This window comes from Geotrypetes seraphini, chromosome 6 (genome assembly GCF_902459505.1).
Source record: "Geotrypetes seraphini chromosome 6, aGeoSer1.1, whole genome shotgun sequence".
Taxonomy (NCBI): Eukaryota; Metazoa; Chordata; class Amphibia; order Gymnophiona; family Dermophiidae; genus Geotrypetes; species Geotrypetes seraphini.
The window spans coordinates 240,550,531-240,574,446 of record NC_047089.1 but is presented as its reverse complement, the minus strand read 5'-3'; the positions used below and the strand labels follow the sequence as shown (position 1 = coordinate 240,574,446).

At 46.8% G+C, this 23,916-nt stretch overlaps 1 protein-coding gene across 1 annotated transcript in view; it reads right to left on the bottom strand.

The window, feature by feature from the left end:
- EIF1AX (eukaryotic translation initiation factor 1A X-linked) overlaps positions 1–21,065 on the bottom strand; it is a 42,559-nt gene extending 21,494 nt beyond the window's left edge. Inside the window, exons 1-2 of the mRNA XM_033948662.1 lie at positions 20,812–21,065; positions 8,031–8,114 (exon numbers count right to left, since the gene is read on the bottom strand). Of these exons, the coding sequence (XP_033804553.1) occupies positions 8,031–8,114; positions 20,812–20,827 (100 nt within the window). The 5' untranslated portion in view covers positions 20,828–21,065. The remainder of the gene's footprint in view (positions 1–8,030; positions 8,115–20,811) is intronic.
- Between the last annotated feature and the right edge of the window lie 2,851 nt (positions 21,066–23,916).

The following is a 23,916-nucleotide window of genomic DNA, read 5'->3' as shown; positions in this document are numbered from 1 at the left end:
TATCAACCACCATTGTAGAGACTGACGAAGAGACGATGTCACAGATATGTGTCGTGAGCAGGGATCCGTCGCTTGGGACCACTGGGTAGCTAGGGTCCATTGAGGAGTGCGCAGGTGAAGACGTGCGAAGGGTGTGACATGAACTGTGGAGGCCATGTGACCCAAGAGTATCATCATTTGCTTGGCAGAAATGGAACATTGTGGAAGCACCTGCTGACATAGAGACTGAAGAGTTTGAAGACGGTTGGACGGCAGGAACGCTCTCATGAGGACTGTGTCTAACACCGCTCCAATGAATTGAAGTCTCTGAGTGGGGATGAGATGAGATTTGGGTAGATTGATCTCGAACCCCAGAAGTTGGAGAAACAGGATGGTCTGGTTGGTGGCCAGGAGTACTGTCTGAGATGAATTGGCCTTTATCAACCAATCGTCCAGGTAAGGAAAGATCTGAAGGTGGTGAGAGCGTAAAAAGGCCGCCACCACAATCAGACATTTGGTGAACACTCTTGGAGAGGAGGCAAGGCCGAAGGGCAGCACCTTGTATTGGTAATGACAGTGATTGATCATGAAACGGAGGTACTGTCTGGAGGTCAGATTGACCGGTATGTGAGTGTATGCGTCTTTGAGATCGAGGGAGCATAGCCAGTCGTTTTAATTGAGAAGAGGGTAAAGAGTGGCTAAAGAAAGCATCTTGAATTTTTCTTTGACTAAGCATTTGTTGAGATCTCGAAGATCTAGAATTGGCCTGAGATCTCCTGTTTTTTTGGGGACTAGAAAGTAACGTGAGTAGAATCCCTGGCCCTTTTGATCTAGAGGAACTTCCTCTATGGCGTTCAAAAGGAGGAGGGATTGAACCTCCTGGAGAAGGAGAGAAGACTGAGGAGTGTTCAAAGCAGACTCTCTTGGCAGACTTAGGGTAGGAAGTGTCTGAAAGTTGAGAGAGTAGCCGTGGCGAATGATGTTGAGGACCCATTGGTCCGAAGTGATAACTTCCCACCGGCTGAGGAAAAAAGTGAGACGGCCACCTATAGGTTGAGGTAGGTGGGTAGATGTGGTGACGCTGGCTATGCCCTGGAGAATTAAGTCAAAAGGGCTGCGTAGATTTCTGCTGTGGAGGCGGCTTCACAGGTTGTTGCTGCGGTGGTCTAGGAGTCTGTCGTTGTTGTTGACGTTGACGCCTAGGTTGCTGGGGAACTGATGGCAAGGGACGAGCCACATAACGGCGTTGGTAGGCCGACTGCTGTCTGAAAGGCCGTGCCGGTGGAGTCTTCTTTTTTGTTTTGAGGAGAGTATCCCAGCGTGTCTCATGGGCGGAGAGCTTCTGGGTGGTCGAGTCCATGGATTCCCCAAAAAGCTCATCCCCCAGGCATGGAGCATTAGCCAACCGATCTTGATGGTTGACATCAAGCTCGGATACTCTCAGCCAGGCAAGGCGGCGCATGGCCACAGACATGGCCGTCGCTCTGGAGGTAAGTTCGAAGGTATCGTAAATGGATCTTACCATAAATTTACGGAGCTGGAAGAGAGAAGACGAACAGTGGTGAAAAGCCTGTCGTTTCCGCTCAGGAAGGTACTTTTCAAAGGAAGCCATGGTGGTAAGGAGATGCTTGAGATAAAAAGAAAAATGAAAAGCATAATTACCAGATCTGTTAGCGAGCATAGCATTCTGGTATAATCGCTTACCGAATTTGTCCATGGCTTTACCTTCTCTGCCAGGAGGGACAGAAGCAAATACACTAGTCCCCGCAGACTTTTTAAGCATAGATTCCACAAGCAGAGATTCATGGGGAAGCTGTGGCTTATCAAACCCAGGAATAGGGATTACTTTGTACAATGAATCCAATTTGCGGGGAGCTCCTGGAATAGTTAAAGGAGTCTCTAGGTTTTTATAGAAAGTTTCCCTCAAGATGTCATGAAGAGGGAGTTTCAAAAATTCCTTTGGAGGCTGGTCAAAGTCAAGGGCATCAAGAAAGGCCTTGGATTTTTTAGACTCAGCCTCCAAAGGAATGGAAAGAGATTCGCACATGTCCTTCAAGAAAGAAGTGAAAGATGTGGAATCATGTTTGGAGGATGGATCAGGAATAGCAGGATCATCCTCATCCGAAGAACACTCACCCTCAGAAAGAAAAGGCTCTTCGGAGTCACCCCACAGATCAGGGTCCCTAATATGGGAGCCGCGGTCCCGAGACTCCGGAGTAGAGGGTTCTAGGTGTCGGGATTTGCGTGCCGACTTACCCGACCTCATAGATACGGTACCAGGAGATGTTACCGACTGCAACGGTGCCGAAGTCTGCACCGACTGATGCTGGGCTCTCGGCTCCGGTGCAAGGACTGGCATCGATACCGATGATGCCGAGTGAACCGGTACCGAAACAGTGGATGCTGACAGTAGGGGCTGCTCCACTGCCGGTACCGGTGGCTCAGACCGGACTGGGACCGGAAGGTTCGGTGCCAAGAGAGCAGGAAGGAGTTGTTGTAACTGCTCCTTGAGCTGCACTTGTAGGATAGCTGCAATGCGCTCATCCAAAGAAGGCACCGGTACCGCCTTTTTCTTTTGTGGTACCTGCGGTGCCGCTCGACGCCCCGAAGATGAGGAGCCCGAGGTCGAGGGACTCACCTCGATAGGGGCGGAGCGCTTCCGCGGGCGCCTCACGGTCGGCAGGACTGGGCTCGCTGCAATCGAGACCGGAGGACACTCCAGCGGGGAAGGCTTCTTAGCCGGCTTACCTGGGTGTTGCGACGCCGGCGCGGTGTCGACGAAGAGGGTGCCGACTGCAATGGAGCCGAAGCCGGTGTCGATGATGCGGGATCGGACATTTCGGCACCGAAAAGTAATCGCTGTTGTATCTGGCGATTTTTTAAGGTACGTTTTTTTAACGTGGCACAGCGGGTGCAGGTGGAAGCCTGATGTTCAGGACCTAGGCACTGTAAGCACCAGTTGTGCGGGTCCGTGAGGGATATAGGCCGTGCACACCGCTGGCACTTCTTGAACCCTGGCTGGGGGGGCATGAAAGTAAAAACGGCTTCTGCCAAATCGAAGGCCGAGGCCTCGATGGTGGCAGAAGGCCCCGCCGGGGCAAAACCGAAATGACGAGAAAAATAAAAAGTAAACGTTCGGTTTTTTGTTTTTTTTTTTTAATAAAGATAAGAAATAAAGGGAAAAAACTTCCAAAAAGGTTTCGCGAGCGGGAAGGCGTTAAGGAAAAAATTTCAACAGCCGTTGAAAAAAGCGACTTCTTAGCTCCGCGGAAACTAAGAAACTGGGGACCGCGCGCCTCTGTCGGGCGGGAAGGCACTCGCGCGTGCGCGGTGCGGCCTACTAGAACTTTCCAAGTTCTTAGAGTGCAATCACTCTAAAATTGTCCGTACCGGGGCTCCGTCGGTGCCGTCACCCATCAGTCAAGAATATGCTGCCTGCTTGTCCTGGGATAAAACAGGTTATGCTGCTTGTTTCGTAAGGGCCTTAATGCCCTGATCATGCAATCTGATATGAACTCTGCCTTCGACTTAGTGGACCATGGAAAACTGCTACAATGTTTAGATGCAATTACGATCTCTCTGATACCTGGAGCAATCCATCTGGGATGCTGCAGGGGTCACCATTATCCCTATTGCTTTTCAATGTTTCCATGTCTTCATTAGGTGCGCAATTGACCCAGCTGGGGATAAAACTATTTAGTTACACAGATGACTTTATGATTATTATCCCATTCGCTACCTCTCTCTTGGAAGTTACTCCTAAGGCAACAAAAGTACTAAATTTGATGGAGCAATGGATGACCGAATTCAGACTAAAGCTTAATTCAGAAAAAACAAATTTTTTTGTAGCTTTGTCACACCCGCTTGACACTAAAACATCACTGTGCATCAATAAACTTAGTAATCCCATTCAATCTACTATGAAGGTATTGGGTGTAACATTGGACCAGAGCCTAACCATGAAAGACCAGGTGGACTTCTTGGTAAGAAAGGGTTTTTTCACTCTCTGGAAGCTTCAGTCCATTAGAGCATATTTTGATGCTTCATCATTTAGAATTCTGGTACAATCCCTTTTACTGAGTCAACTTGATTACTGTAACATCGCCTATTTGGCAATTTTCCAGAAGATTACAACTGGTGTAAAATGTGGCGGTCAAGCTAATTTTGGGGTTGAAGAAGTTCGATCATGTAACACCTTCCTACTGACATCTGCATTGGCTGCCGATGGAGGCACGTGTGAAGTTTAAGTTTGGATGTTTTTGCTTTAAGGTACTATTCGGTTTAGCCCCTAAATACATAACCAATAGACATAAGAGAAGCACACACTTGAATTTTGTTTCCCCACAGGTTAGAGGATGTAAATTTAAAAGACATCATCAACATCTTTTCTCACATCAGGCAGCATTATGGGGTAAAGATCTGGAACAAATACTTATGCTTGCTAATACTTATGGGGAATTTAGGAGACACCTAAAACAGCTGATTTGTACAATCTTATTCCACAATAACTGATCTCTAGAGCTGTTAGTCACCAGCTTTTAACTTTGTTAGTTCTACTCAATTTGTAGCATTTTTAATCATCGTAAACTGCATAAAACTTCACGGTCCTGCGGTATATAAACTGTTGTTATTATTATTATCCTAGAAGCAAGTAATTTTCTCTGGTTTGTTTTAAACTTACTAAATAGTAGCTTCATTGTGTACCCCTAGCTCTAGTAATTTCTGGTAAGAGTACCGTAAATGTGTGATTCACATCTATCCATTCCACTCAGTATTTTATAGATCACTATCGTAGCTCTCCCTCAGCTGCTTTAGTCTTTACTCACAGGGAAGTTGTCCCATCTCATTATCATTTTCATCCTCCTTCTCTAATTCTGCTTGCCCTAACACTCTTGGAAATTTTTAATCAGGCCAATGGTGTCCAGTACAGTTAGGATTCCACTTCTCCCTCCGTATTCGCTGTGATAGTGGATTAACAGACCTGTGAATACAGAAAAACCGCGAATAACTTTTTCATATGTTATTCGCTGTTTTCTATTAAAAACCATCGTGAATATGGTGAAACCGTGAATAACATGGTGGGAGACCTAGCCTGTTCCTGAAAGAGAGGCAAAACACGGTGAAGAAAGCGCTGGGAATCATCGATTTTCTCTGTAAACGCTTGGAATCAGCAAGCTGACATAATTTAGGGGGAGGAGCCAGCAAGCTAATAACCGCAAATAATCGAAACCGCAAATGCTGAAACCGTGAATACAGAGGGAGAAGTGTACTTTTGTATCATTTTGATATACCGTATTTGGCTTATTATTGCTTCTTTTGGTATTTGAGAATCTTTAACATATAATTTAAAAACCAGCCAGTTGGTACAAACACTTATTAGCAATGCTGTTCTTAAAGCCTCTTCTTTACTACAACATCCTATTTTCTTACATCAAACTTTGTACAGGTTGGAATGGGACTGCCCTAGGTGATCATAACTTCATTTTCTACAATTATGTCAGGGTTGTGTTTCTAGTGTTTTTACAATAACACCAACCAGTTCACAGAGCAAAGAATAGGAAAAAAACCCCAAAACAAAAAGTAAAACTATGGAAACGATGTTCTTGATATAAAATGTTTATTAATGGAATAAAATTATTCCCAGCAGATTTAAAATCTTGTCCAAGCAATGCAGGTAATGCAATAAAACACAGTTAATGTATGTCCAGGCGATGCAGGTAATGCAATAAAACACAGTCAGAGTATGGTGTAGACACCATGCTATAACTGTGTTTTATTGTTCCTTGATTTTACATTACCTGCATCGCTTGGACAATCTAATGTTTTTACAGCATATTGATGCTATATGCGCTAACAAATATCTACTTGAGGAATCTATCAACTCCTTTAGAGTGCTGTTTCCAGTATAATCTTGGTTGGATGTTTATAGGCCTATCCCCACTCCTTTGATCTGATATGACATTTGTGTGACTTGGTTCCAGTTCTTTTGATTGCTTCTTTGTTTCAGCAGTGATGCTATAATATCTATACAATTTCCAAAGGATGAACCAAGCTACTTTGTGTCTTTCTATATGCAGATGTTACATCAGTACATCATCCTCTGCAAATCTGCAACAAGATGTAATGACTGCTTCCAGATCTATGCTACAAAATCTGCATTTGCCAAATTTTACTACTTTTTCTTGTAAGCATGCTGTAAACCATTTTGTCCATGGTCTGTTAGATTAGGCCTGGGATAATTTTCCTGTTGAGGTGTGGCATCCAAAGACCCCTAACCCCTCAGGGCACCCAGGAGGAATACCCGATACTCTCATTCCACCAATGAAGCCCATAAGTGGGTGGGTCTACCAGCCTCAATGTGAGTTGTATGCCAACATCTCCCTTCAAGATCTTCCACTCCCCAGGGAAGTACTGTATGTGTTCCTACAATATGAAGCAAGGAACTGTGGGAAATACAGGTGCTGCTCCCATCAAACTCAATGGGACAACAGATCCCATGGGGTTGGCCAAACTGGGACTAACAGCCCCTATTAGGCTTCTAACAACCCGGGGCCAGTTTTGTGGACAGAAATGGCCTATCACATGTCAAAGAGGGAACCAGCAAGTGTGCTGCCTATCAGATCTAGCAGTTTAGTGCATCTCCTGCCAGCTGGCACACAATCACATGGTCAGCATGATTTTTGGCCAGTGCGCTCCTGCAGCTGCCTATGGTTTCCTGGGGCTCTCTGGGATGGTTCTGCTGTTTCTCTTTTTTTTTCAACAAAATTCTCTCTCTGAACAGCAGGAAAATAAAGTAAAGCTAGGAGGCTTATACACTAAAAAATAACAACTGAGGATCCAAGTGTAGCCTCGCTCTGCAGGACACTCCTGGGGAACTCCTAACAGAAGCAGGAGAAGAGGGGAGATAAGCCTCTTATGAGGTCCAAGCCTTGCCACAGAATAAGACCAAGGACAGGAGTGGGGCCATTAAGCAATAGCCTGTGCACTGGGGAACTAGGCCTAGGACCACCACTAGTTTGAACACCCTTGCCATCTGCTCGAGGCAGAGAAATAGTGGAGAGTTCCAGAGGGCACCAGCCTATAACTCAGTGATGTTTTTGGAAAACTCAATTCTCTGCCTCCATGTCTGTAGGAAAGGGATATAATCCCACTTGTTCAACTGCTGTGAAGGACAATAAGGCAACTTTGTTGGCTCCAGTGATGGGAGAGAGGAAAGTTGAGACAATACCTCTAAATCAGGGCTGCCCAAGTCCGGTCCTCGAGATCTACTGGCAGGCCAGGTTTTCAGGATATCCACAATGAATATGCACGAGAGAGATTTGCCTGCACTGCCTTCTTGGTATGCAAATCTTTCTCATGCATGTTCATTGTGGATATCCAGAAAACCTGGTCTGCCAGTAGATCTAGAGGACTGGACTTGGACAGCCCTGCTCTAAACAGTACTCCCCTGAAATTTGTGGGGGTTAAGTTCTCAGAGTGACCGCGAAAAATGAAAAACCGCAAAAAATGGATGTGGTAAAAAAATGCCCTCCGTGCTCCGTTTTTGGCTGCTGCCATTGGTCACCATCAGCTGGAAGACTCCATCGTGCGTGCACGCTCTACCGCTGCAAGCTGCAACTGCCACTGATCTCCTCTCTCTCTCTCCCCCTCCCCAATCTCCCTCACAGCGGCCACGCTGGAAATAGTAGGTGCCACTGCAGCAACTGGCGGGCCAGATTCCACGGCGCAAGGGGTGGTGGTGGGGCAGATCAGCACAGGGCGCTGGGAACCATGTTCTCTGTCACCTCCCACACGGACGCAAGCTGCTGCTTCTCCTCATGGGTCCTTCACCTGAACGCAGGCCCTTCTCGAAAGCAGCAGGAGGAAGAAGAAAAAAAATCCCGTGAATGACTGAGGCTGCGAACGCTGAACCGTGAATTTGCGGGGGAGTACTGTACTGCTTATTCATCGAAAACCACTACACCAGCAGTGACTTTTCTTCCCAGAGATTATAATATGCATCATCTCCACAGCACACCCAACTCCAATGAAATGCAACATCATTTTCTCACCTTGCCCATCTTCCTTAAACACCAGCTCTCTTTTTTCCGACTCGTTTTCATTCTTACCACGTCGCCTGTTTTTACCTCCCTTACCTAGAAAGATGAAAAAGAAAAGTCAAGGTTTGAATGTGCTGTAAAATTTCTTCAAGAGAGAAATGATAAGCTTGTATCCAACATCACAATGAAAACAACCAACATGGGTGGTTCACCAAATCTCATAAATTTGCCTAAGAGCTACCAATACAAACACTTTATGAAGCTGAAAATTTAATTTACCCAAGTCACAAAAATATGGTTTTAAAACAAACTAGAACTCTTCAAAACCACTGCAACAATTGTTTTCTAAAACACTATTTTGCTAACTGCAGCAAGAAGAAAGCACAAACCCTACAAATGCATCCAAATGAGCCTAATACAGTTTAAAGTTCCTAAAGCAACTCTTGACACTAACAGGGTGTAAACTAGAGAATGACACGGGGACAAAATTTTCCCCATCCCATCCTGGTGTGTTCTTTTCCTGTCCCTGCCCCATTCTTGCAAGCTCTGTCCTCATCTGTGCAAGCCTCAAATACTTTAAAATCATAAGTGTTCGAGCTTGTGTGATTAAGGCAGAGCTTACAGGAATGGGGCATGGCCAGGGACAGCGACAAAACTCATGAGACGGGGAAATTGTGTTCCTGCGGGGATGGGGATAAATTTGTCCCCTTGTCATTCTCTAGTGTAAACAGCTTTAAAAACCTTTGGAGAAACTGCCAGTCAGCATTTTTGCAGCCTGGTTGTAAGATTTCTTTACATGTCTTCCCTTTTAAGTTTATTTTTTGCTGCTTTAACTTGTTTGCTCTCATTCTCCTGCATTTGTATACCCATTCAATCCATCCCAGCTTCTAATAACTTTTTTTTTACTATACCAACTCAACCACTGGCTCAGGACAGTTTATAATTAATGAACAAAATCTATTCAGATTGGCTCTAACAAATGTTACAGAAAATAATTACAGTATGATCTAAATGCATAAGACTTCTAAAATAACCAGGATTTTAACAGCTTCTGAAATCTCAAATAATTCTGCTCAATTCGAATTTCAGTTGTTAAAGAATTCCATAAAATGGGTGTTGCTGAAGAGATAAATCATTTGCCATAAGTAGATGAACGATGTAAAGATGAAACAGCAGGAAGATGAAGTTTATACTGGAATAACTAACAATTTTAAAAAGTAACAAACCCCTCTCCCCCAAAACACAACAAATATCAAGGAACAGAATGAGCCCATATAATATTTCAAAAGCAAGACAGCAATTTAAATTCCGTTTGAGCCTGTACAGGAAGCTAATGCAACAACTGAAGCCCTGAAAGAGAAGTCTTTGCCCTAGTTAAAGGGAACTTTAATAGTCAAGGTGCAAAAAAAGTATTGCAAGCACATTTTTTTAAGTCATCCAATGAAAATGGCTTGAAGAATGGTTCAGAATTTGGCAGCTAAGATTAAATGCTAAGAAGGGAAGATTAGGGTCCACCTTGGGGTTTAGCACCCAAGAAAAGGATCTGGGTGTCACCACAGACAATACGATGAAACCTTACACTCTATGTGCAGTGTGGGCCAGGATGCTAGGAATAGCACAGTTACTTACCGTAACAGGTGTTATCCAGGGACAGCAGGCAGATATTCTTAACGTATGGGTGACGTCACCGACGGAGCCCCGGTACGGACCTTTTTAACTAGAAAGTTCTAGTTGGCCGCACCGCGCATGCGCGGGTGCCTTCCCGCCCGACGGAGGAGTGCGTGGTCTCCAGTTAAGATAAGCCAGCTAAGAAGCCAACCCGGGGAGGTGGGTGGGTCGTAAGAATATCTGCCTGCTGTCCCTGGATAACACCTGTTACGGTAAGTAACTGTGCTTTATCCCAGGACAAGCAGGCAGCATATTCTTAACGTATGGGTGACCTCAAAGCTAACAGAGAGGGAGGGGGGATGGTTGGCCATTAGGAAAATAAATTTTGTAACACAGATTGGCCGAAGTGTCCATCCCGTCTGGAGAAGGTATCCAGACAGTAGTGAGTAGTGAACGTGTGAACTGAAGACCAAGTGGCCGCCTTGCAGATTTCCTCAATAGGTGTGGAACGGAGGAAAGCCACAGAAGCAGCCATAGCTCTGACCCTATGGGCCGTGACAGGTCCTTCCAGGGACAGGCCGGCCCGAGCATAACAGAACGCAATACAGGCAGCAAGCCAATTGGACAGCGTTCGTTTAGAGACAGGACGACCCAGACGGTTGGGATCGAAGGTCAGAAAAAGTTGAGGAGAGGAACGGTGGGCCCTGGTACGGTCAAGGTAGTAAGCAAGGGCACATTTACAATCCAGTGTGTGTAACGCCTGTTCTCCAGGATGAGAATGGGGTTTTGGGAAGAAGACAGGCAATACAATCGATTGGTTGAGGTGAAAAGCTGAAACCACCTTAGGAAGGAATTTAGGATGGGTACGCAGAACCACCTTGTCATGGTGAAAAACTGTGAATGGTGGATCGGCGACCAGTGCATGCAGTTCACTGACCCTCCTGGCAGAGGTGATGGCAATGAGGAAAAGCACCTTCCATGTGAGAAGTTTGAGCGAAGTAGTAGCAAGAGGCTCAAAGGGAGGTTTCATGAGGGCTGACAAAACCACATTTAGGTCCCAGACGACAGGAGGAGGCTGTAGAGGTGGTTTGATGTTGAAGAGGCCTCTCATGAAGCGGGAAACCAGAGGGTGAGCCGTGAGAGGTTTTCCGAGGATAGGCTCATGAAAAGCAGTGATGGCACTGAGGTGGACTCTGATTGAGGTAGACTTGAGACCAGCATCGGACAGAGAGAGCAGATAGTCCAGAATGGTCTCTACTGCCAATGAGGTGGGATTGTGATGATGCAGGAGGCACCAAGAGGAAAACCGTGTCCACTTCTGATGGTAACATTGGAGCGTGGAGGGTTTCCTGGAGGCATCCAAAATGCGACGGACAGGCTGAGACAGGGTATCTGGAGAGGTCAGCCCGAGAGAAACCAAGCAGTCAGGTGGAGGGAAGACAGATTGGGGTGCAGTAGAGACTGATGCTGCTGTGTAAGCAGAGTAGGAAACACAGGAAGAGGAATGGGCTCCCTGGAGCTGAGCTGGAGCAGGAGGGAGAACCAGTGCTGTCGGGGCCACCGAGGGGCGATGAGAATCATGGTGGCCCTGTCCTTGCGGAGCTTGAACAAGGTCCGCAACATCAGAGGGAGTGGAGGAAAGGCATAGAGGAACCGATCCGTCCAGTCGAGTAGGAATGCATCTGGGGTCAGACGATGCGGAGAGAAGAGTCTGGAACAGAACTGGGGCAGCTGATGGTTGTGAGGAGCTGCAAATAGGTCCACTTGCGGGGTGCCCCAGCGAGCAAAGATGGAGTGGAGAGTAGGAGGGTCCAGGGTCCACTCGTGAGGTTGCAGGATGCGGCTGAGCTGGTCGGCCAGGGAGTTCTGTTCGCCCTGGATATAGACAGCCTTGAGGGAAAGATTGTGGGCTGTGGCCCAGGTCCAGATTCGGAGGGCCTCCTGACAAAGGGGACGAGATCCGGTGCCGCCTTGCTTGTTGATGTAGTACATGGCGACTTGGTTGTCCGTGCACAGGAGAAGAACCTGAGGGTAGAGGAGATGCTGGAAAGCCTTGAGAGCATAAAACATGGCTCTGAGCTCCAGGAAGTTGATGTGATGTTGACGCTCCTGAGGGGTCCAAAGTCCCTGGGTGCGGAGATCGCCCAAGTGGGCCCCCCATGCATAGGGGGAAGCATCCGTGGTTATGACCATGGAATGAGGAGGCGGATGGAAGAGAAGTCCCCTGGAGAGATTTGAGGAGTTCAACCACCATTGAAGAGATTGCTGAAGAGACGATGTCACAGAGATGGGATGAGAAAGAAGATTCGTGGTCTGTGACCATTGGTTGGCAAGGGTCCATTGAGGTATCCTGAGGTAGAGTCGTGCCAGAGGAGTCACATGGACTGTTGAGGCCATGTGGCCTAGAAGGACCATCATCTGGCGAGCAGGGATGGATGGATGAAGGAGCACCTGCCGACAAAGGTGAAGTAGAGTCCGGTGCCGGTCGGCAGGAAGGAACGCCCTCATCTGATTGGTATCGAGAACCGCTCCGATGAACTGCAGGCGCTGCGTAGGAAGCAGATGCGACTTGGGATAATTGATCTCGAACCCCAAGAGATGGAGGAAAGAGATGGTTTGATGAGTGGCTTGCAGCACAAGCGGAGATGTAGTCGCTTTCACCAACCAATCGTCCAAGTATGGGAACACTTGTAGGTTGTGGGACCTGAGAAAAGCCGCTACCACAATCAGGCACTTGGTGAACACCCTGGGTGATGATGCGAGACCAAAGGGCAGCACCTTGTACTGATAGTGGTGATTTTGTATCTGGAATCGGAGGTAGCGACGCGAAGCCTGATGGATTGGAATGTGAGTGTAGGCCTCCTTGAGGTCCAGGGAACATAGCCAGTCGTGTTGAGATAGAAGAGGATAAAGCGTGGCCAGGGAGAGCATTCTGAACTTTTCTTTGACCAAACACTTGTTGAGGTTCCTGAGGTCTAAGATGGGACGAAGATCTCCCGTTTTCTTGGGTACCAGGAAGTAGCGGGAGTAAAATCCCTGACCCCTTTGGTCTGGAGGAACTTCTTCGATGGCATTGAGGAGGAGGAGGGATTGGACCTCCCTGAGGAGGAGTGGAGTTTGGGAGGAGTGAGAAGCAGACTCTACGGGAGGATGGTCTAGAGGGAGAGTCTGGAACCTTAGTGAGTATCCGTGACGGATGATGTTGAGAACCCACAGGTCTGATGTGATGGCCTCCCAGCGTTGGAGAAAAATGGTGAGGCGGCCTCCGATCGGTTGAGGAAGAGGCAACGATGGTTGGAGACTGGCTATGCCCTGGAGAAAGGAGTCAAAAGGGCTGAGGAGGTTTTGTCTGAGGCGGAGGCTTGGTCGCCTGGTGAGACTGAGAACGAGCCTGAGTGTGTTGTTGTTGACGAGGCCGGCGGGATTGCTGGTGAGGAGGATTCAGCGGCCTGGCAGAGAATCGACGTTGATAAGAGGACTGAGGCCTGTATGGTCGTGCAGGTGGAGTTTTCTTTTTGGGCTTAATGAGGGTGTCCCATCTGGTCTCATGAGCCGAAAGTTTTTGTGTTGTGGTATCAAGAGACTCCCCAAAAAGTTCGTCTCCAAGACAGGGCGCGTTGGCGAGACGGTCCTGGTGGTTCACATCAAGGTCAGACACCCTCAGCCAGGCTAGGCGTCGCATGGCCACAGCCAGTGCGGAGGCTCGTGAAGTAAGCTCGAAGGAATCGTAAATCGAGCGCACCATAAATTTTCTGAGCTGAAGGAGGTTGGAAATCTGCTGTTGGAAGAGCGGGACCTTACGCTCAGGTACATATTTTTCTAGAGCAGAAAGTTGTTGGACCAGGTGTTTCATATAAAATGAAAAGTGTAATTGTTGGCTCTGTTAGCCAGCATGGCATTCTGGTACAGGCGCTTTCCAAATTTGTCCATTGTCTTTCCCTCTCTGCCAGGAGGGGTGGATGCATAAACGCTGGAGCCCTGAGATTTTTTGAGAGTGGACTCTACAAGGAGGCTCTCATGGGGCAATTGGGGTTTGTCAAATCCCGGAATAGGGATGACCCGGTATAAACTGTCCAGTTTTTTAGGGGCACCTGGAACAGTAAGTGGAGTCTCCAAATTTTTATAAAATGTTTCCCGTAGGATATCATGTACAGGAAGTTTAAGAAACTCCTTGGGAGGTTGGTCGAAGTCCAAAGCTTCTAAAAAGGCCTGGGACTTCTTAGAGTCGGACTCAAGGGGGATGGAGAGAGCCGCGGACATCTCCCGAAGGAACTTCGTGAAGGAGGATTGCTCGGGCTTAGAAGTGGTTTCAGCCATGGAGGGTTCCTCATCTGTAGAAGAGGCATCCTCCTCGGTACCGAGTGGGGATTGTTCCCATAGGTCTGGGTCCCTGATAGCCGGCTCAGTATGGCGGGTTTTAGAAAGGGACTTGTCAGATCGCATGGACACGGTGCCGGGGGATGAAGACCGGCGTCGATCCCTGTCCCTGGAGGAATGGTGCCGATCCCGATCCCGAGACGACCGGCGTCGATCTGGGGCCTGGGAAGGGTCCTCTGCCGAGCAAGTCTGAAGTGCAGGCTGAGCAGATAAGACCGGCATGGATGTGTTCAACGGTACCGATGGAGTGGATACCGGTGGAGCGGTGCGAAGCTCGGGCTGGACCGGTACCGGAAGGAGCAGTGCCAGTAAGGTTGGAAGGAGCTGTTGGAGTTGCTTCTGTAGCTGCTCCTGAAGCTTGTCCTGGAGGATGGCCGAGATTCGGTCCTCCAATGGGGGCACCGGTACCGCTTTAGATTTCTTCGGTACCATAGGTGCTGCTCGACGCTCCGGCGATGAGGAGGCCGATGACGAGGCACTCACCGTGATCGGAGCGGAGCGTTTACGGGATCGGCGGGACGTCGGAAGGACCGGGGTCACCGCTGTAGCTGGAGGTCGCTCAAGGGAAGTGGAAGGCTTCTTAGCCGGCTTACCTGGCGCTATCGACCCCGAAGGAGGATCAGGCGGTGTCGATGTGGTCGGTGCCGATTTAGGCGGTGCCGTCGACGTCGGGGCCTGATCCATGGTAGAACCGGTACCGAAAAGAATATTTTGCTGTATTTGCCGGTTCTTAAGAGTGCGTTTCTTGAGAGTAGCACAGCGGGTGCAGGTGTCAGCCCGATGCTCTGGACCCAAACACTGAAGGCACCAGTTGTGTGGGTCAGTTAGAGAGATCGGGCGTGCACACCGCTGGCACTTCTTGAAGCCCGGCTGAGGGGGCATGAAGGGAAACACGGCCTCCGCGAAATCAAACCCGGAGGCTTGGATGATTACAACAGGCCCCGCCGGGGCCGGCTGCAAAAATAAAGAAAAAGACACGAAAAAGAATTTTTTTTTTTTTTTTTTTTGAAGAATGAAGTCGAAAGACAAAAATAGAACCAAAAGTGGATCAAAAATCGCGAGCGGGAAGGCAAAATGAGAGTTTTCAACGGCCGTTGAAAAGCACATGCGTCTTCTTCGCTCCGTGGAAACGAAGAAACTGGAGACCACGCACTCCTCCGTCGGGCGGGAAGGCACCCGCGCATGCGCGGTGCGGCCAACTAGAACTTTCTAGTTAAAAAGGTCCGTACCGGGGCTCCGTCGGTGACGTCACCCATACGTTAAGAATATGCTGCCTGCTTGTCCTGGGATAATATTAAAAAAGGGATGGTTAACAAGACTAAAGAATATTATAATGCCCCTATATCGCTACATGGTGCAACTTCCTCTGGAATACTGCGTTCAATTCTGGTCTCCTTATCTCAAGAAAGATATAGTGGTGCAAGAAAAGGTTCAAAGAAGAGTGACCAAGATGGTAAAGAGGATGGTTCAAAGGGTTCCTTGGATCAAGACTATCAGGTTAAGTCTAACAATCAGTTTTCTGTAGCTTGGAAAAACCCTTGCGGGGTCCCTCAGGGTTCCCCATTCTCTCCCACATTATTTAATGTGTAGCTATCTTCTCTGGGGTTTCATTTGAACAAAATGGGCTCTAGATTGTTTAGTTATGCCGATGACATTACGATCATCATTCCTTGTAATACAGCTATATCTCATATTACCCAAATAATTGAGTCTATACTGAAACTAATGGAATCATGGATGCAAGAATTTAAATTCAAATTGAATCATGATAAGACCAAATTCTTTGTTGCATCTCCACCTAGAATTTTACATGAACCATCAATTACTATAGACTCAACACTCTATAAGATCAATCCAACGATTAAAATATTGGGAGCTGTTATAGATCAACAGTTGACCATGAAAAAGTAACTAGATGCTGTGGTGCAAAAGGGTTATTACACATTGTGGAAGCTGCATATCATTAAATCATATTTTGAGTTTCCAGCCTTTAAACTTTTGGTTCAGTTGTTACTTCTAAGTCTTCTAGATTATTGTAATAGTGTCTATTTGACATGTACAAAGAAAGAGATGGCTAGGCTTAGACTGATTCAAAATATGCGGGTCAAATTAATTTATGGTCTAAAGAAATATGATCATGTGACTCCTTTCTACCGTGAGTTGCATTGGCTTCCAGTGGAGGCGCATGTTTTGTTTAAGCTGGGTTGTCTTTGTTACAAAGTTGTGTATGGTATTGCTTCAAACTAACTATATGACCGATAGATTTCTCATAGAATTCCATAAACATAGGAGAGAATCACATGCATTATTTAATTTTATGTCTGCTCAAGGTTGCAAGAGCAAGAAATATTTGGAACACACACTAGCATTTCAGGCTGCTTTCTATGACAGGGAATTTAGGCCACTGTTGCGTAGCACTTTAGAACTCAATTGAAAACTCATCTTTTTTCAAAATATTTAGCAAACTAAATTAAATCATCCTTAGGTTATTTTATTTTTAATCTTTTGTTCACCGTATTGAACTTAGGTTATGCGGTTTATAAGTACGATGTTATTTTATGGAACTCCTCACGTATGAGGAAAGACTAAAACGGTTAGGGCTCTTCAGCTTGGAAAAGAGACAGCTGAGGGGAGATATGATTGAAGTCTACAAAATCCTGAGTAAAGTAGACACTAATGTGCTGTTTTAAGCCTTCACAATATAAACAGAGGAGCATTTTAATCCCAAGTTGAAAAAAATGATACAATAATATCAGAAACTAGACAATGACATGGGGACAGAATTTGTCCCCATTCAAGCAGGAAACCATCCCCGTGTTATTCTTTTAGGAGGGAATAATCAGAGTACGAATTGGCATAGCCACTGACCTTCAAGCCTTACATTGAATGCTGGTATAGAAGGAATGAGGTTGAGGTAGATACTAAAGAATGGCATAGAATGGTTTCTGCTGTTATCCACAGGGACAAATTCTGCCCCCATTCCATTCGCTAAATTACACCATAAATAAAACACTGTATAATTCAAATGTACTAGAATTAGATCCATATATAAAAAAAACCAAGGGGCCCACATAAAATGTGATACATATTTATAAACTTTTGAACCTGCCCCTTATATTGGTCATTATTGATCTGCTGGGACTGTACAATGAAAACAGAAGTGACTTCTAGAAACCGGACAGAAAAGCTATATAACCACGATAATGAAAAAGCGGAACTGGTAATGATACACAGAAAAGATTTAAAAAGTGCACAGCGTCTTGTCTAAGAAAATAAAAAATGCTGAAAACAACTTCAAAATACATGTACAGAAGAAATGTAATGGAAAGAGAACTAAGGTAAAATAAAAATGGACTCCTGGGAAAGGCAAAAGCAGCTTAGGAGAATGAAAAACTGGGGGAAACAAAAGAGCACAGAAAAAAGGGGCTGAATGGTGGCTGCGAATATGAATACTACAACGAGCCAGCATGTAAAAATGAAATAAAAACTTAAAAAACTCTGACAGTGGAAAAAATTGCTAACCAGAGGCTGTGGTGCAGAAGCTGAAATGAATATATCCTTAGTTCACCCAGTGAAGTTGATCAGTGTTAGTGATATAGGGTGAGTGAACCTCCTGTGGATGTGGACAGAGGTCGTAGGACATTGATTAGGTGTTGTAGGATGCACCAAGAAGTTGAGTGAACTTTTATTAAGACTTTTATTGAGTGAACTTTTATTGGCTTCTAGGGCGCTTTGGAGCCCAAGTTGTGGAAGACGTTGATGGCATAGTGTAGCACCTTTTAATGATATGTTGTCGACTGTTTAGGATCATGTGACTTGGGGGCTGAGGGAGAGGACATACAAAGACCTTGCCTGGTGATCTTCTATATAATTTTTTCAATGTGATCACCAAAATTTCATTTGCCATGCAAGGGGAATTAGCAAGGCAGTCCTGAAGAGCAAGTTCCAAGATTGATTCTTGAAGCCACACTTGTAGTATCATTGCAATGGACAAGGCTGATACGCTGGAAGTTACATCAAAAGCATCAAACATTGATCTGGACATGAATGTCCTGGTCTCAAGGAGATAATGCAAAGTTTTCTGAAAGTTAGGAAGCTAGTCTACAGGAATGAATTGTTCAAAATGAGACATACATTGAACTAAGTGTTTAAAATAGAACGTCATGTAGAAAGCATAGTTGAGGATTCCGCTAGTAAGCATCGTATTTTGAAAGAGCTTACGACCAAACTTATCCAAAGTATGATTTCCTGTACCTGGAGGTGCAGTGGCATATGATCTGGAGCTGGACGACCTCTTTAAAACCGATTGATGTTGCAATTGTGGCCTATTAAAGCCAGGACATGAATGCATCCTGTAAAGGGAATTCAATTTGAATGGAGTCACTGGTATATGTAAAGGAGTCTCTCAGTTTTTCAACATGAAGCCCCCTTATAAGGTCATGGATTGGGAGTTTTAAACATTCCCTCGGGAGCTGCTCAATGTTAAGTGCATCAAAAAGTGCAGCTCTTGGTTCTGGTTCCATAAGCACAGAAAGAGCTTGACTCATTTGCCTTATGAACATGGTGAAGGAAAGGCTCTCTGGTGGTGACCTTCATCTAGATGGAGGAAGAGATGTATCCAACAAAAGTCCATAGGCCTTAGAAGGAGCATGACGCTGTGCAGTGTGGTGGCTATGGTACCGATGATAGTGCCAGGATGGACTCCTTTTAGCCTCCTTCGGTAGTGGTCTGACATCAATGATGATGAGATCTGGATTGAAGAGAAGACAGATGCGGTACCCTGAGGTCTCATAAAGCCATGCTCGGGTTGGGCCAGTGCCAGAGGAGTTGGTGCAGCAGTTGGCTTTGATTGGTCTCAAAGAATCACTGCCAACTCCTGTTGAAGCAGCTCTTAACAGTTGATCCTGATTGGTAGGATGTACCAGCATGGATGGTACCTATCAAACAGGGTGTCGAGGCATTGGGAAAGGGCAACCTGTATAAAATGGAGCCTATAACCACAGTCCATAATGTTGACCATTGGAGCACAAGCACACGCGTCCTGTGGAGTACACACGGTTAACAAATGCTGGTATTTCACATGCTTTAAATAATACAGCAAGGGCAATCCCTTGATGCTTTACAGAGAGGTAGCAGCAGACCACGCAAATGCGGGACATAAGTGAGGATGGTGCTGTATAAAGTATTAAGTTCTGGCCCAGCTTGTACATATTTTAATCATGAGGAACAAAAATTGTAGCCCTCTTTTTTTATATTTTACATTGTTAATGGGGCCCACAACAAATGTGTTCACAATGCGCATATAACACATATCCCTGCTATTGTAAAAACTGCATTTATGGTATCAATGTTATAAATAATATATTAATTTCAGGGCTGAACTATTGGTCTTGACCAGTTGCTTTTTTCAGATTGCTAAAAGCGATTGCTTTTTTTGTGCATTGTGATATTAGAGCATTAATCGCTTGGCTAGTTTACATGGTATTTCAATATTAATGGACCTCAAAATGAGTGGTTGTGCAGAAAATCAAGCAGCGAGACATTTTCTGCATCAGGACGGCAAATGCAATCGTCGCTAAACCAGTCAAAACTGGTTTAGCACGATTGTTAAACAATTGCTGACTTTAGTGCATCCACATCAGGGGTGGGCAACTCCGGTCCTTGAGGACCAGAATCCAGTCATTTTCCCCAATGAATATCCATGAGATCTATTTGCATGCACTGCTTTCAATGCATATTCATTGGGGAAATCCTGAAAACCTAACTGGATTCCATCCAGCCCTTGAGGACTGGGGGGGGGGGGGCAGCCTTAGTAAGGGCGCTTGCACCCGTCCTCCTCCCCAACCCCCCACCGCATGTGTGTGCTCCTTCCTTCTCCTCATACCTCTAATTTTCTATGCGCGAGCAGCATTACAAACTTACTGCCCGCATCGGTGTCGCCTCTCCCCGATGTCACTTTCGGGCCCTGCGCCTAGGAAGTGATGTCAGGGAGACAGCCGACACAACACGGGCAGCAAGTTCATGATGTTGCTCCCGACTGGAAAATTAAATGGGTATGGGGCACGCATGCACGTGGCAAGGTGATGGAGAGGAAGATGAGAAGGGGCGCCACTCACCCCTGGTTACACCACTGCATCTAGGCCTGAATAAGCTAAATAGGTCTTCATGTACAATTATTTTCTACCTAGCAATTGGTGAGGACCAACTTAGAACTCCAATACATTCCAAGTGGGTCAGAGGTTTCATTGATGAGAAGTCATTAGTTAATAAAACTTAATTCATTTTTATTTGGATCAGTAACCAAGGAGTAACAAGTTCTATGGTCTTTTTGGTCAACCAGTTATTTTTAAGTTTTAGAAATAAAGGTGGCATCGACCAACCCCCCTCCCAGCCGAAAAATCAGTAACAAAAAGAAAAGCTCTGTTTCTACGACGGGGGGGGCTGGACAGGAACTCCCCTGGATTGGCCGATACAGCAGGCCTGTTCCTTCCTCCTGGGCAACAAATACAACACGCCACGAGCCTACACTTCCGCCCGTCTCCTAGTCCCAACTTTTCTTCGTTCTTTACTTTAAGGGCCTCCCCATCCCATCCCGGGTGGTCACCAGTTCCCCCTCCCCCCTCTTGGCCCAAACGCCTCCTTCCGCCTTGCCCTCACGCTCTCTATCCCTTCCCCGCCCGCCGGGCTTTTGGAGAGGCGGAAGCCCGCTCCCCTCCCCCCCTCCCCATGGGCAAGTCTCGAAAGAGAACGGAGGAGGGCGCAGAGGCCTACCCCAGGAAGAGCGACGCCAGACAGTGGGTGCCGTCACCTTTATTCTTGGGCATGATGACAGCGGCTGTCTCGCGCCGGCGGCTGCTTCGCTCCGGCCGTTGGCGGCTGACTGAAACTGGGCTCGCGGGGCCGTCTGGGTGGGTGTGCGCGCGCGCGCGAAGAGGCTGTTGACTGCTCCGGCGGCTCTCGCGAGGTGGCGACGGCAAAGGGGGAAAGCGCTTAGGCGTCACTCACGACGTCGGCGGCGGCGGCGCGCCCCCCTCCCCGGAGTTTTTCCCAACGTCCTCTGCGGCTGCGCATGCGCCTTGAAACGGAGAGCACCTTCTCTTGCGGGCCAGCGCCGAAACGAGGAACGGGGCGGGTCCCACGTGACTCGGCGCGTTTCCGGTGGGGCCTTCAGCGCTTTTTGCGGTCAGGGCCTTATTTCGCGGTCGCTGACCGTACGTTCTTGCACGTAGCTTTAGCGTATCACAATAGAGCACATTTTGGTTTTGGTTTTTTAAACGTAGGAAAAGATGCATGTAAACATATAAATGGGGAAGGGGATGTAAGATGAACTCCCTTTTACAGCCCATTGAACATAAGAACCGCCATTTCCGGATCAAGCCTTCGGTCCATCAAGTCCGACGATCCACACACGCGGAGTCCCAGCCAGGTGTACACCTGGCGTAATTTTAGTCACCCATATCCCTCTATGCCTCTTGTAAGGAGATGTGCATCTAGTTTGCTTTTAAATCCTAGAACGGTGGATTGCGCAATAACCTCCTCTGGGAGAGCATTCCAGGTGTCCACCACTCGTTGCGTGAAGCAGAACCTCCTGGACTTGTCCCCCCCTTAGCTTCAGTCCATGTCCTCTTGTCCGTGTCACAATCTCAGCTCTGGAATGTTGTTACTCTCTGGGATTCCGGAATCTTGCTATTCATAAGAACCGTCATCTCCGGATCAGGCCTTCGGTCCATCAAGTCCGGCGATCCACACACGCGGAGTCCCAGCCAGGTGTACACCTGGCGTAATTTTAGTCACCCATATCCCTCTATGCCTCTTGTAAGGAGATGTGCATCTAGTTTGCTTTTAAATCCTAGAACGGTGGATTGCGCAATAACCTCCTCTGGGAGAGCATTCCAGGTGTCCACCACTCGTTGCGTGAAGCAGAACCTCCTGGACTTGTCCCCCCCTTAGCTTCAGTCCATGTCCTCTTGTCCGTGTCACAATCTCAGCTCTGGAATGTTGTTACTCTCTGGGATTCCGGAATCTTGCTATTCATAAGAACCGTCATCTCCGGATCAGGCCTTCGGTCCATCAAGTCCGGCGATCCACACACGCGGAGTCCCAGCCAGGTGTACACCTGGCGTAATTTTAGTCACCCATTCCCCCTATGCCTCTCGTAAGGAGATGTGCATCTAGTTTGCTTTTAAATCCTAGAACGGTGGATTGCGCAATAACCTCCTCTGGGAGAGCATTCCAGGTGTCCACCACTCGTTGCGTGAAGCAGAACCTCCTGGACTTGTCCCCCCTTAGCTTCAGTCCATGTCCTCTTGTCCGTGTCACAATCTCAGCTCTGGAATGTTGTTACTCTCTGGGATTCCGGAATCTTGCTATTCATAAGAACATAAGAACCGTCATCTCCGGATCAGGCCTTCGGTCCATCAAGTCCGGCGATCCACACACGCGGAGTCCCAGCCAGGTGTACACCTAGCGTAATTTTAGTCACCCATATCCCTCTATGCCTCTCGTATGGAGATGTGCATCTAGTTTGCTTTTAAATCCTAGAATGGTGGATTCTGCAATAACCTCCTCAGGGAGGGCATTCCAGGTGTCCACCACTCGTTGCGTGAAGCAGAACTTCCTGATATTTGTCCTGGACTTGTCCCACCTTAGCTTCAGTCCATGTCCTCTTGTCCGTGTCACATTGGACATTGTAAATCATTTTTTTTCCTGCTCTATTTTGTCGATTCCTTTCAGTATTTTGAAAGTCTCGATCATATCCCCTCGCAGTCTCCTTTTCTCAAGGGAGAACAATCCCAGTCTCTTAAGTCGTTCCTCGTATATTGGTTATTACTGTGTTTCCCCGAAAATAAGACAGTGGCTTATATTCATTTGGGGCCCAAAAAAGGCATGATCATCTCTCCCTTCCCCTCCTTCACCCCAATTTTTCCTCTTTCCCCCACATATGCAACATCTTTCCTCCCCTTACCCATCGTGCCTTCTCTCTGCATCATCTTTCTATTCCTCCCATCCCCCTGTGCAGCAGAACCCTTGAGCACCCACTGCCGAACCCCCGCTGACTCTCCAGCCTTCTCTCCATAAATACCTTCCGGGCCCAGCAGCACTCACAGGCTGCTTTGTGGCCTTCTCGCTGGGACCTTCTGTGTGCTGCGTTACTGATGTCACCAGTACACAGAAGGCCCCAGTGAGAAGGCCGCGAAGCAGCCTGGTGAGTGCTGCTGGCCCGACGCTCTTCTGCTGGAAGGTATTTATGGAGGTTCAGCGTGGGTTTGGTGGTTTGGCTGCGCGGGGAAGCGCAGCTGCCTACGACTAGGGCTTATTTTCAGGGGTAGAGCTTATATTAAGACCTACCCCGAAAATCATGCTAGGACTTATTTTTGGGGTAGGTCTTATTATTGGCAAAACACGGTAGTTAATCCACAAATGGCATGCATAAGAGCCAGCTCTGTGGATGCCTAAGCGCCTTCCACCTGTATTGAGCAAACTAATTGTCCAGGGAAGGGTAATTTCCATTAAGTTTAGCACTCCCAATCATTTTGAAAAGTTGTGTCCTTTGTAGGGTTCCCCAGTTGAGAGACATTTTGTTTTTTTTCTGTTTTTCCATCGATTCCATTTTGATAATCTTACTGAATAATAGTATATAGATATTAAGGGCGGTTGGGCAAGGCTGGTGCTATGATGTTATAAATATACCATCACTGACCTAATAGGTATATCATCCTGAGCACTTCATTAATAATATTTTTTATTGTGTGAGACTTTTCTATTTGGGTTTGTGATATACATTTTGAAAAATCTAGTTTATTTTTGAGTATGTGCCTCCTGTAATTTGATTGTTTCCTATGTAGGGTTAACATATTTGTAAAGTTTCAAGTTTTATTTAAATTTGATTGATCACTTAATCAAAAGTAAAAAA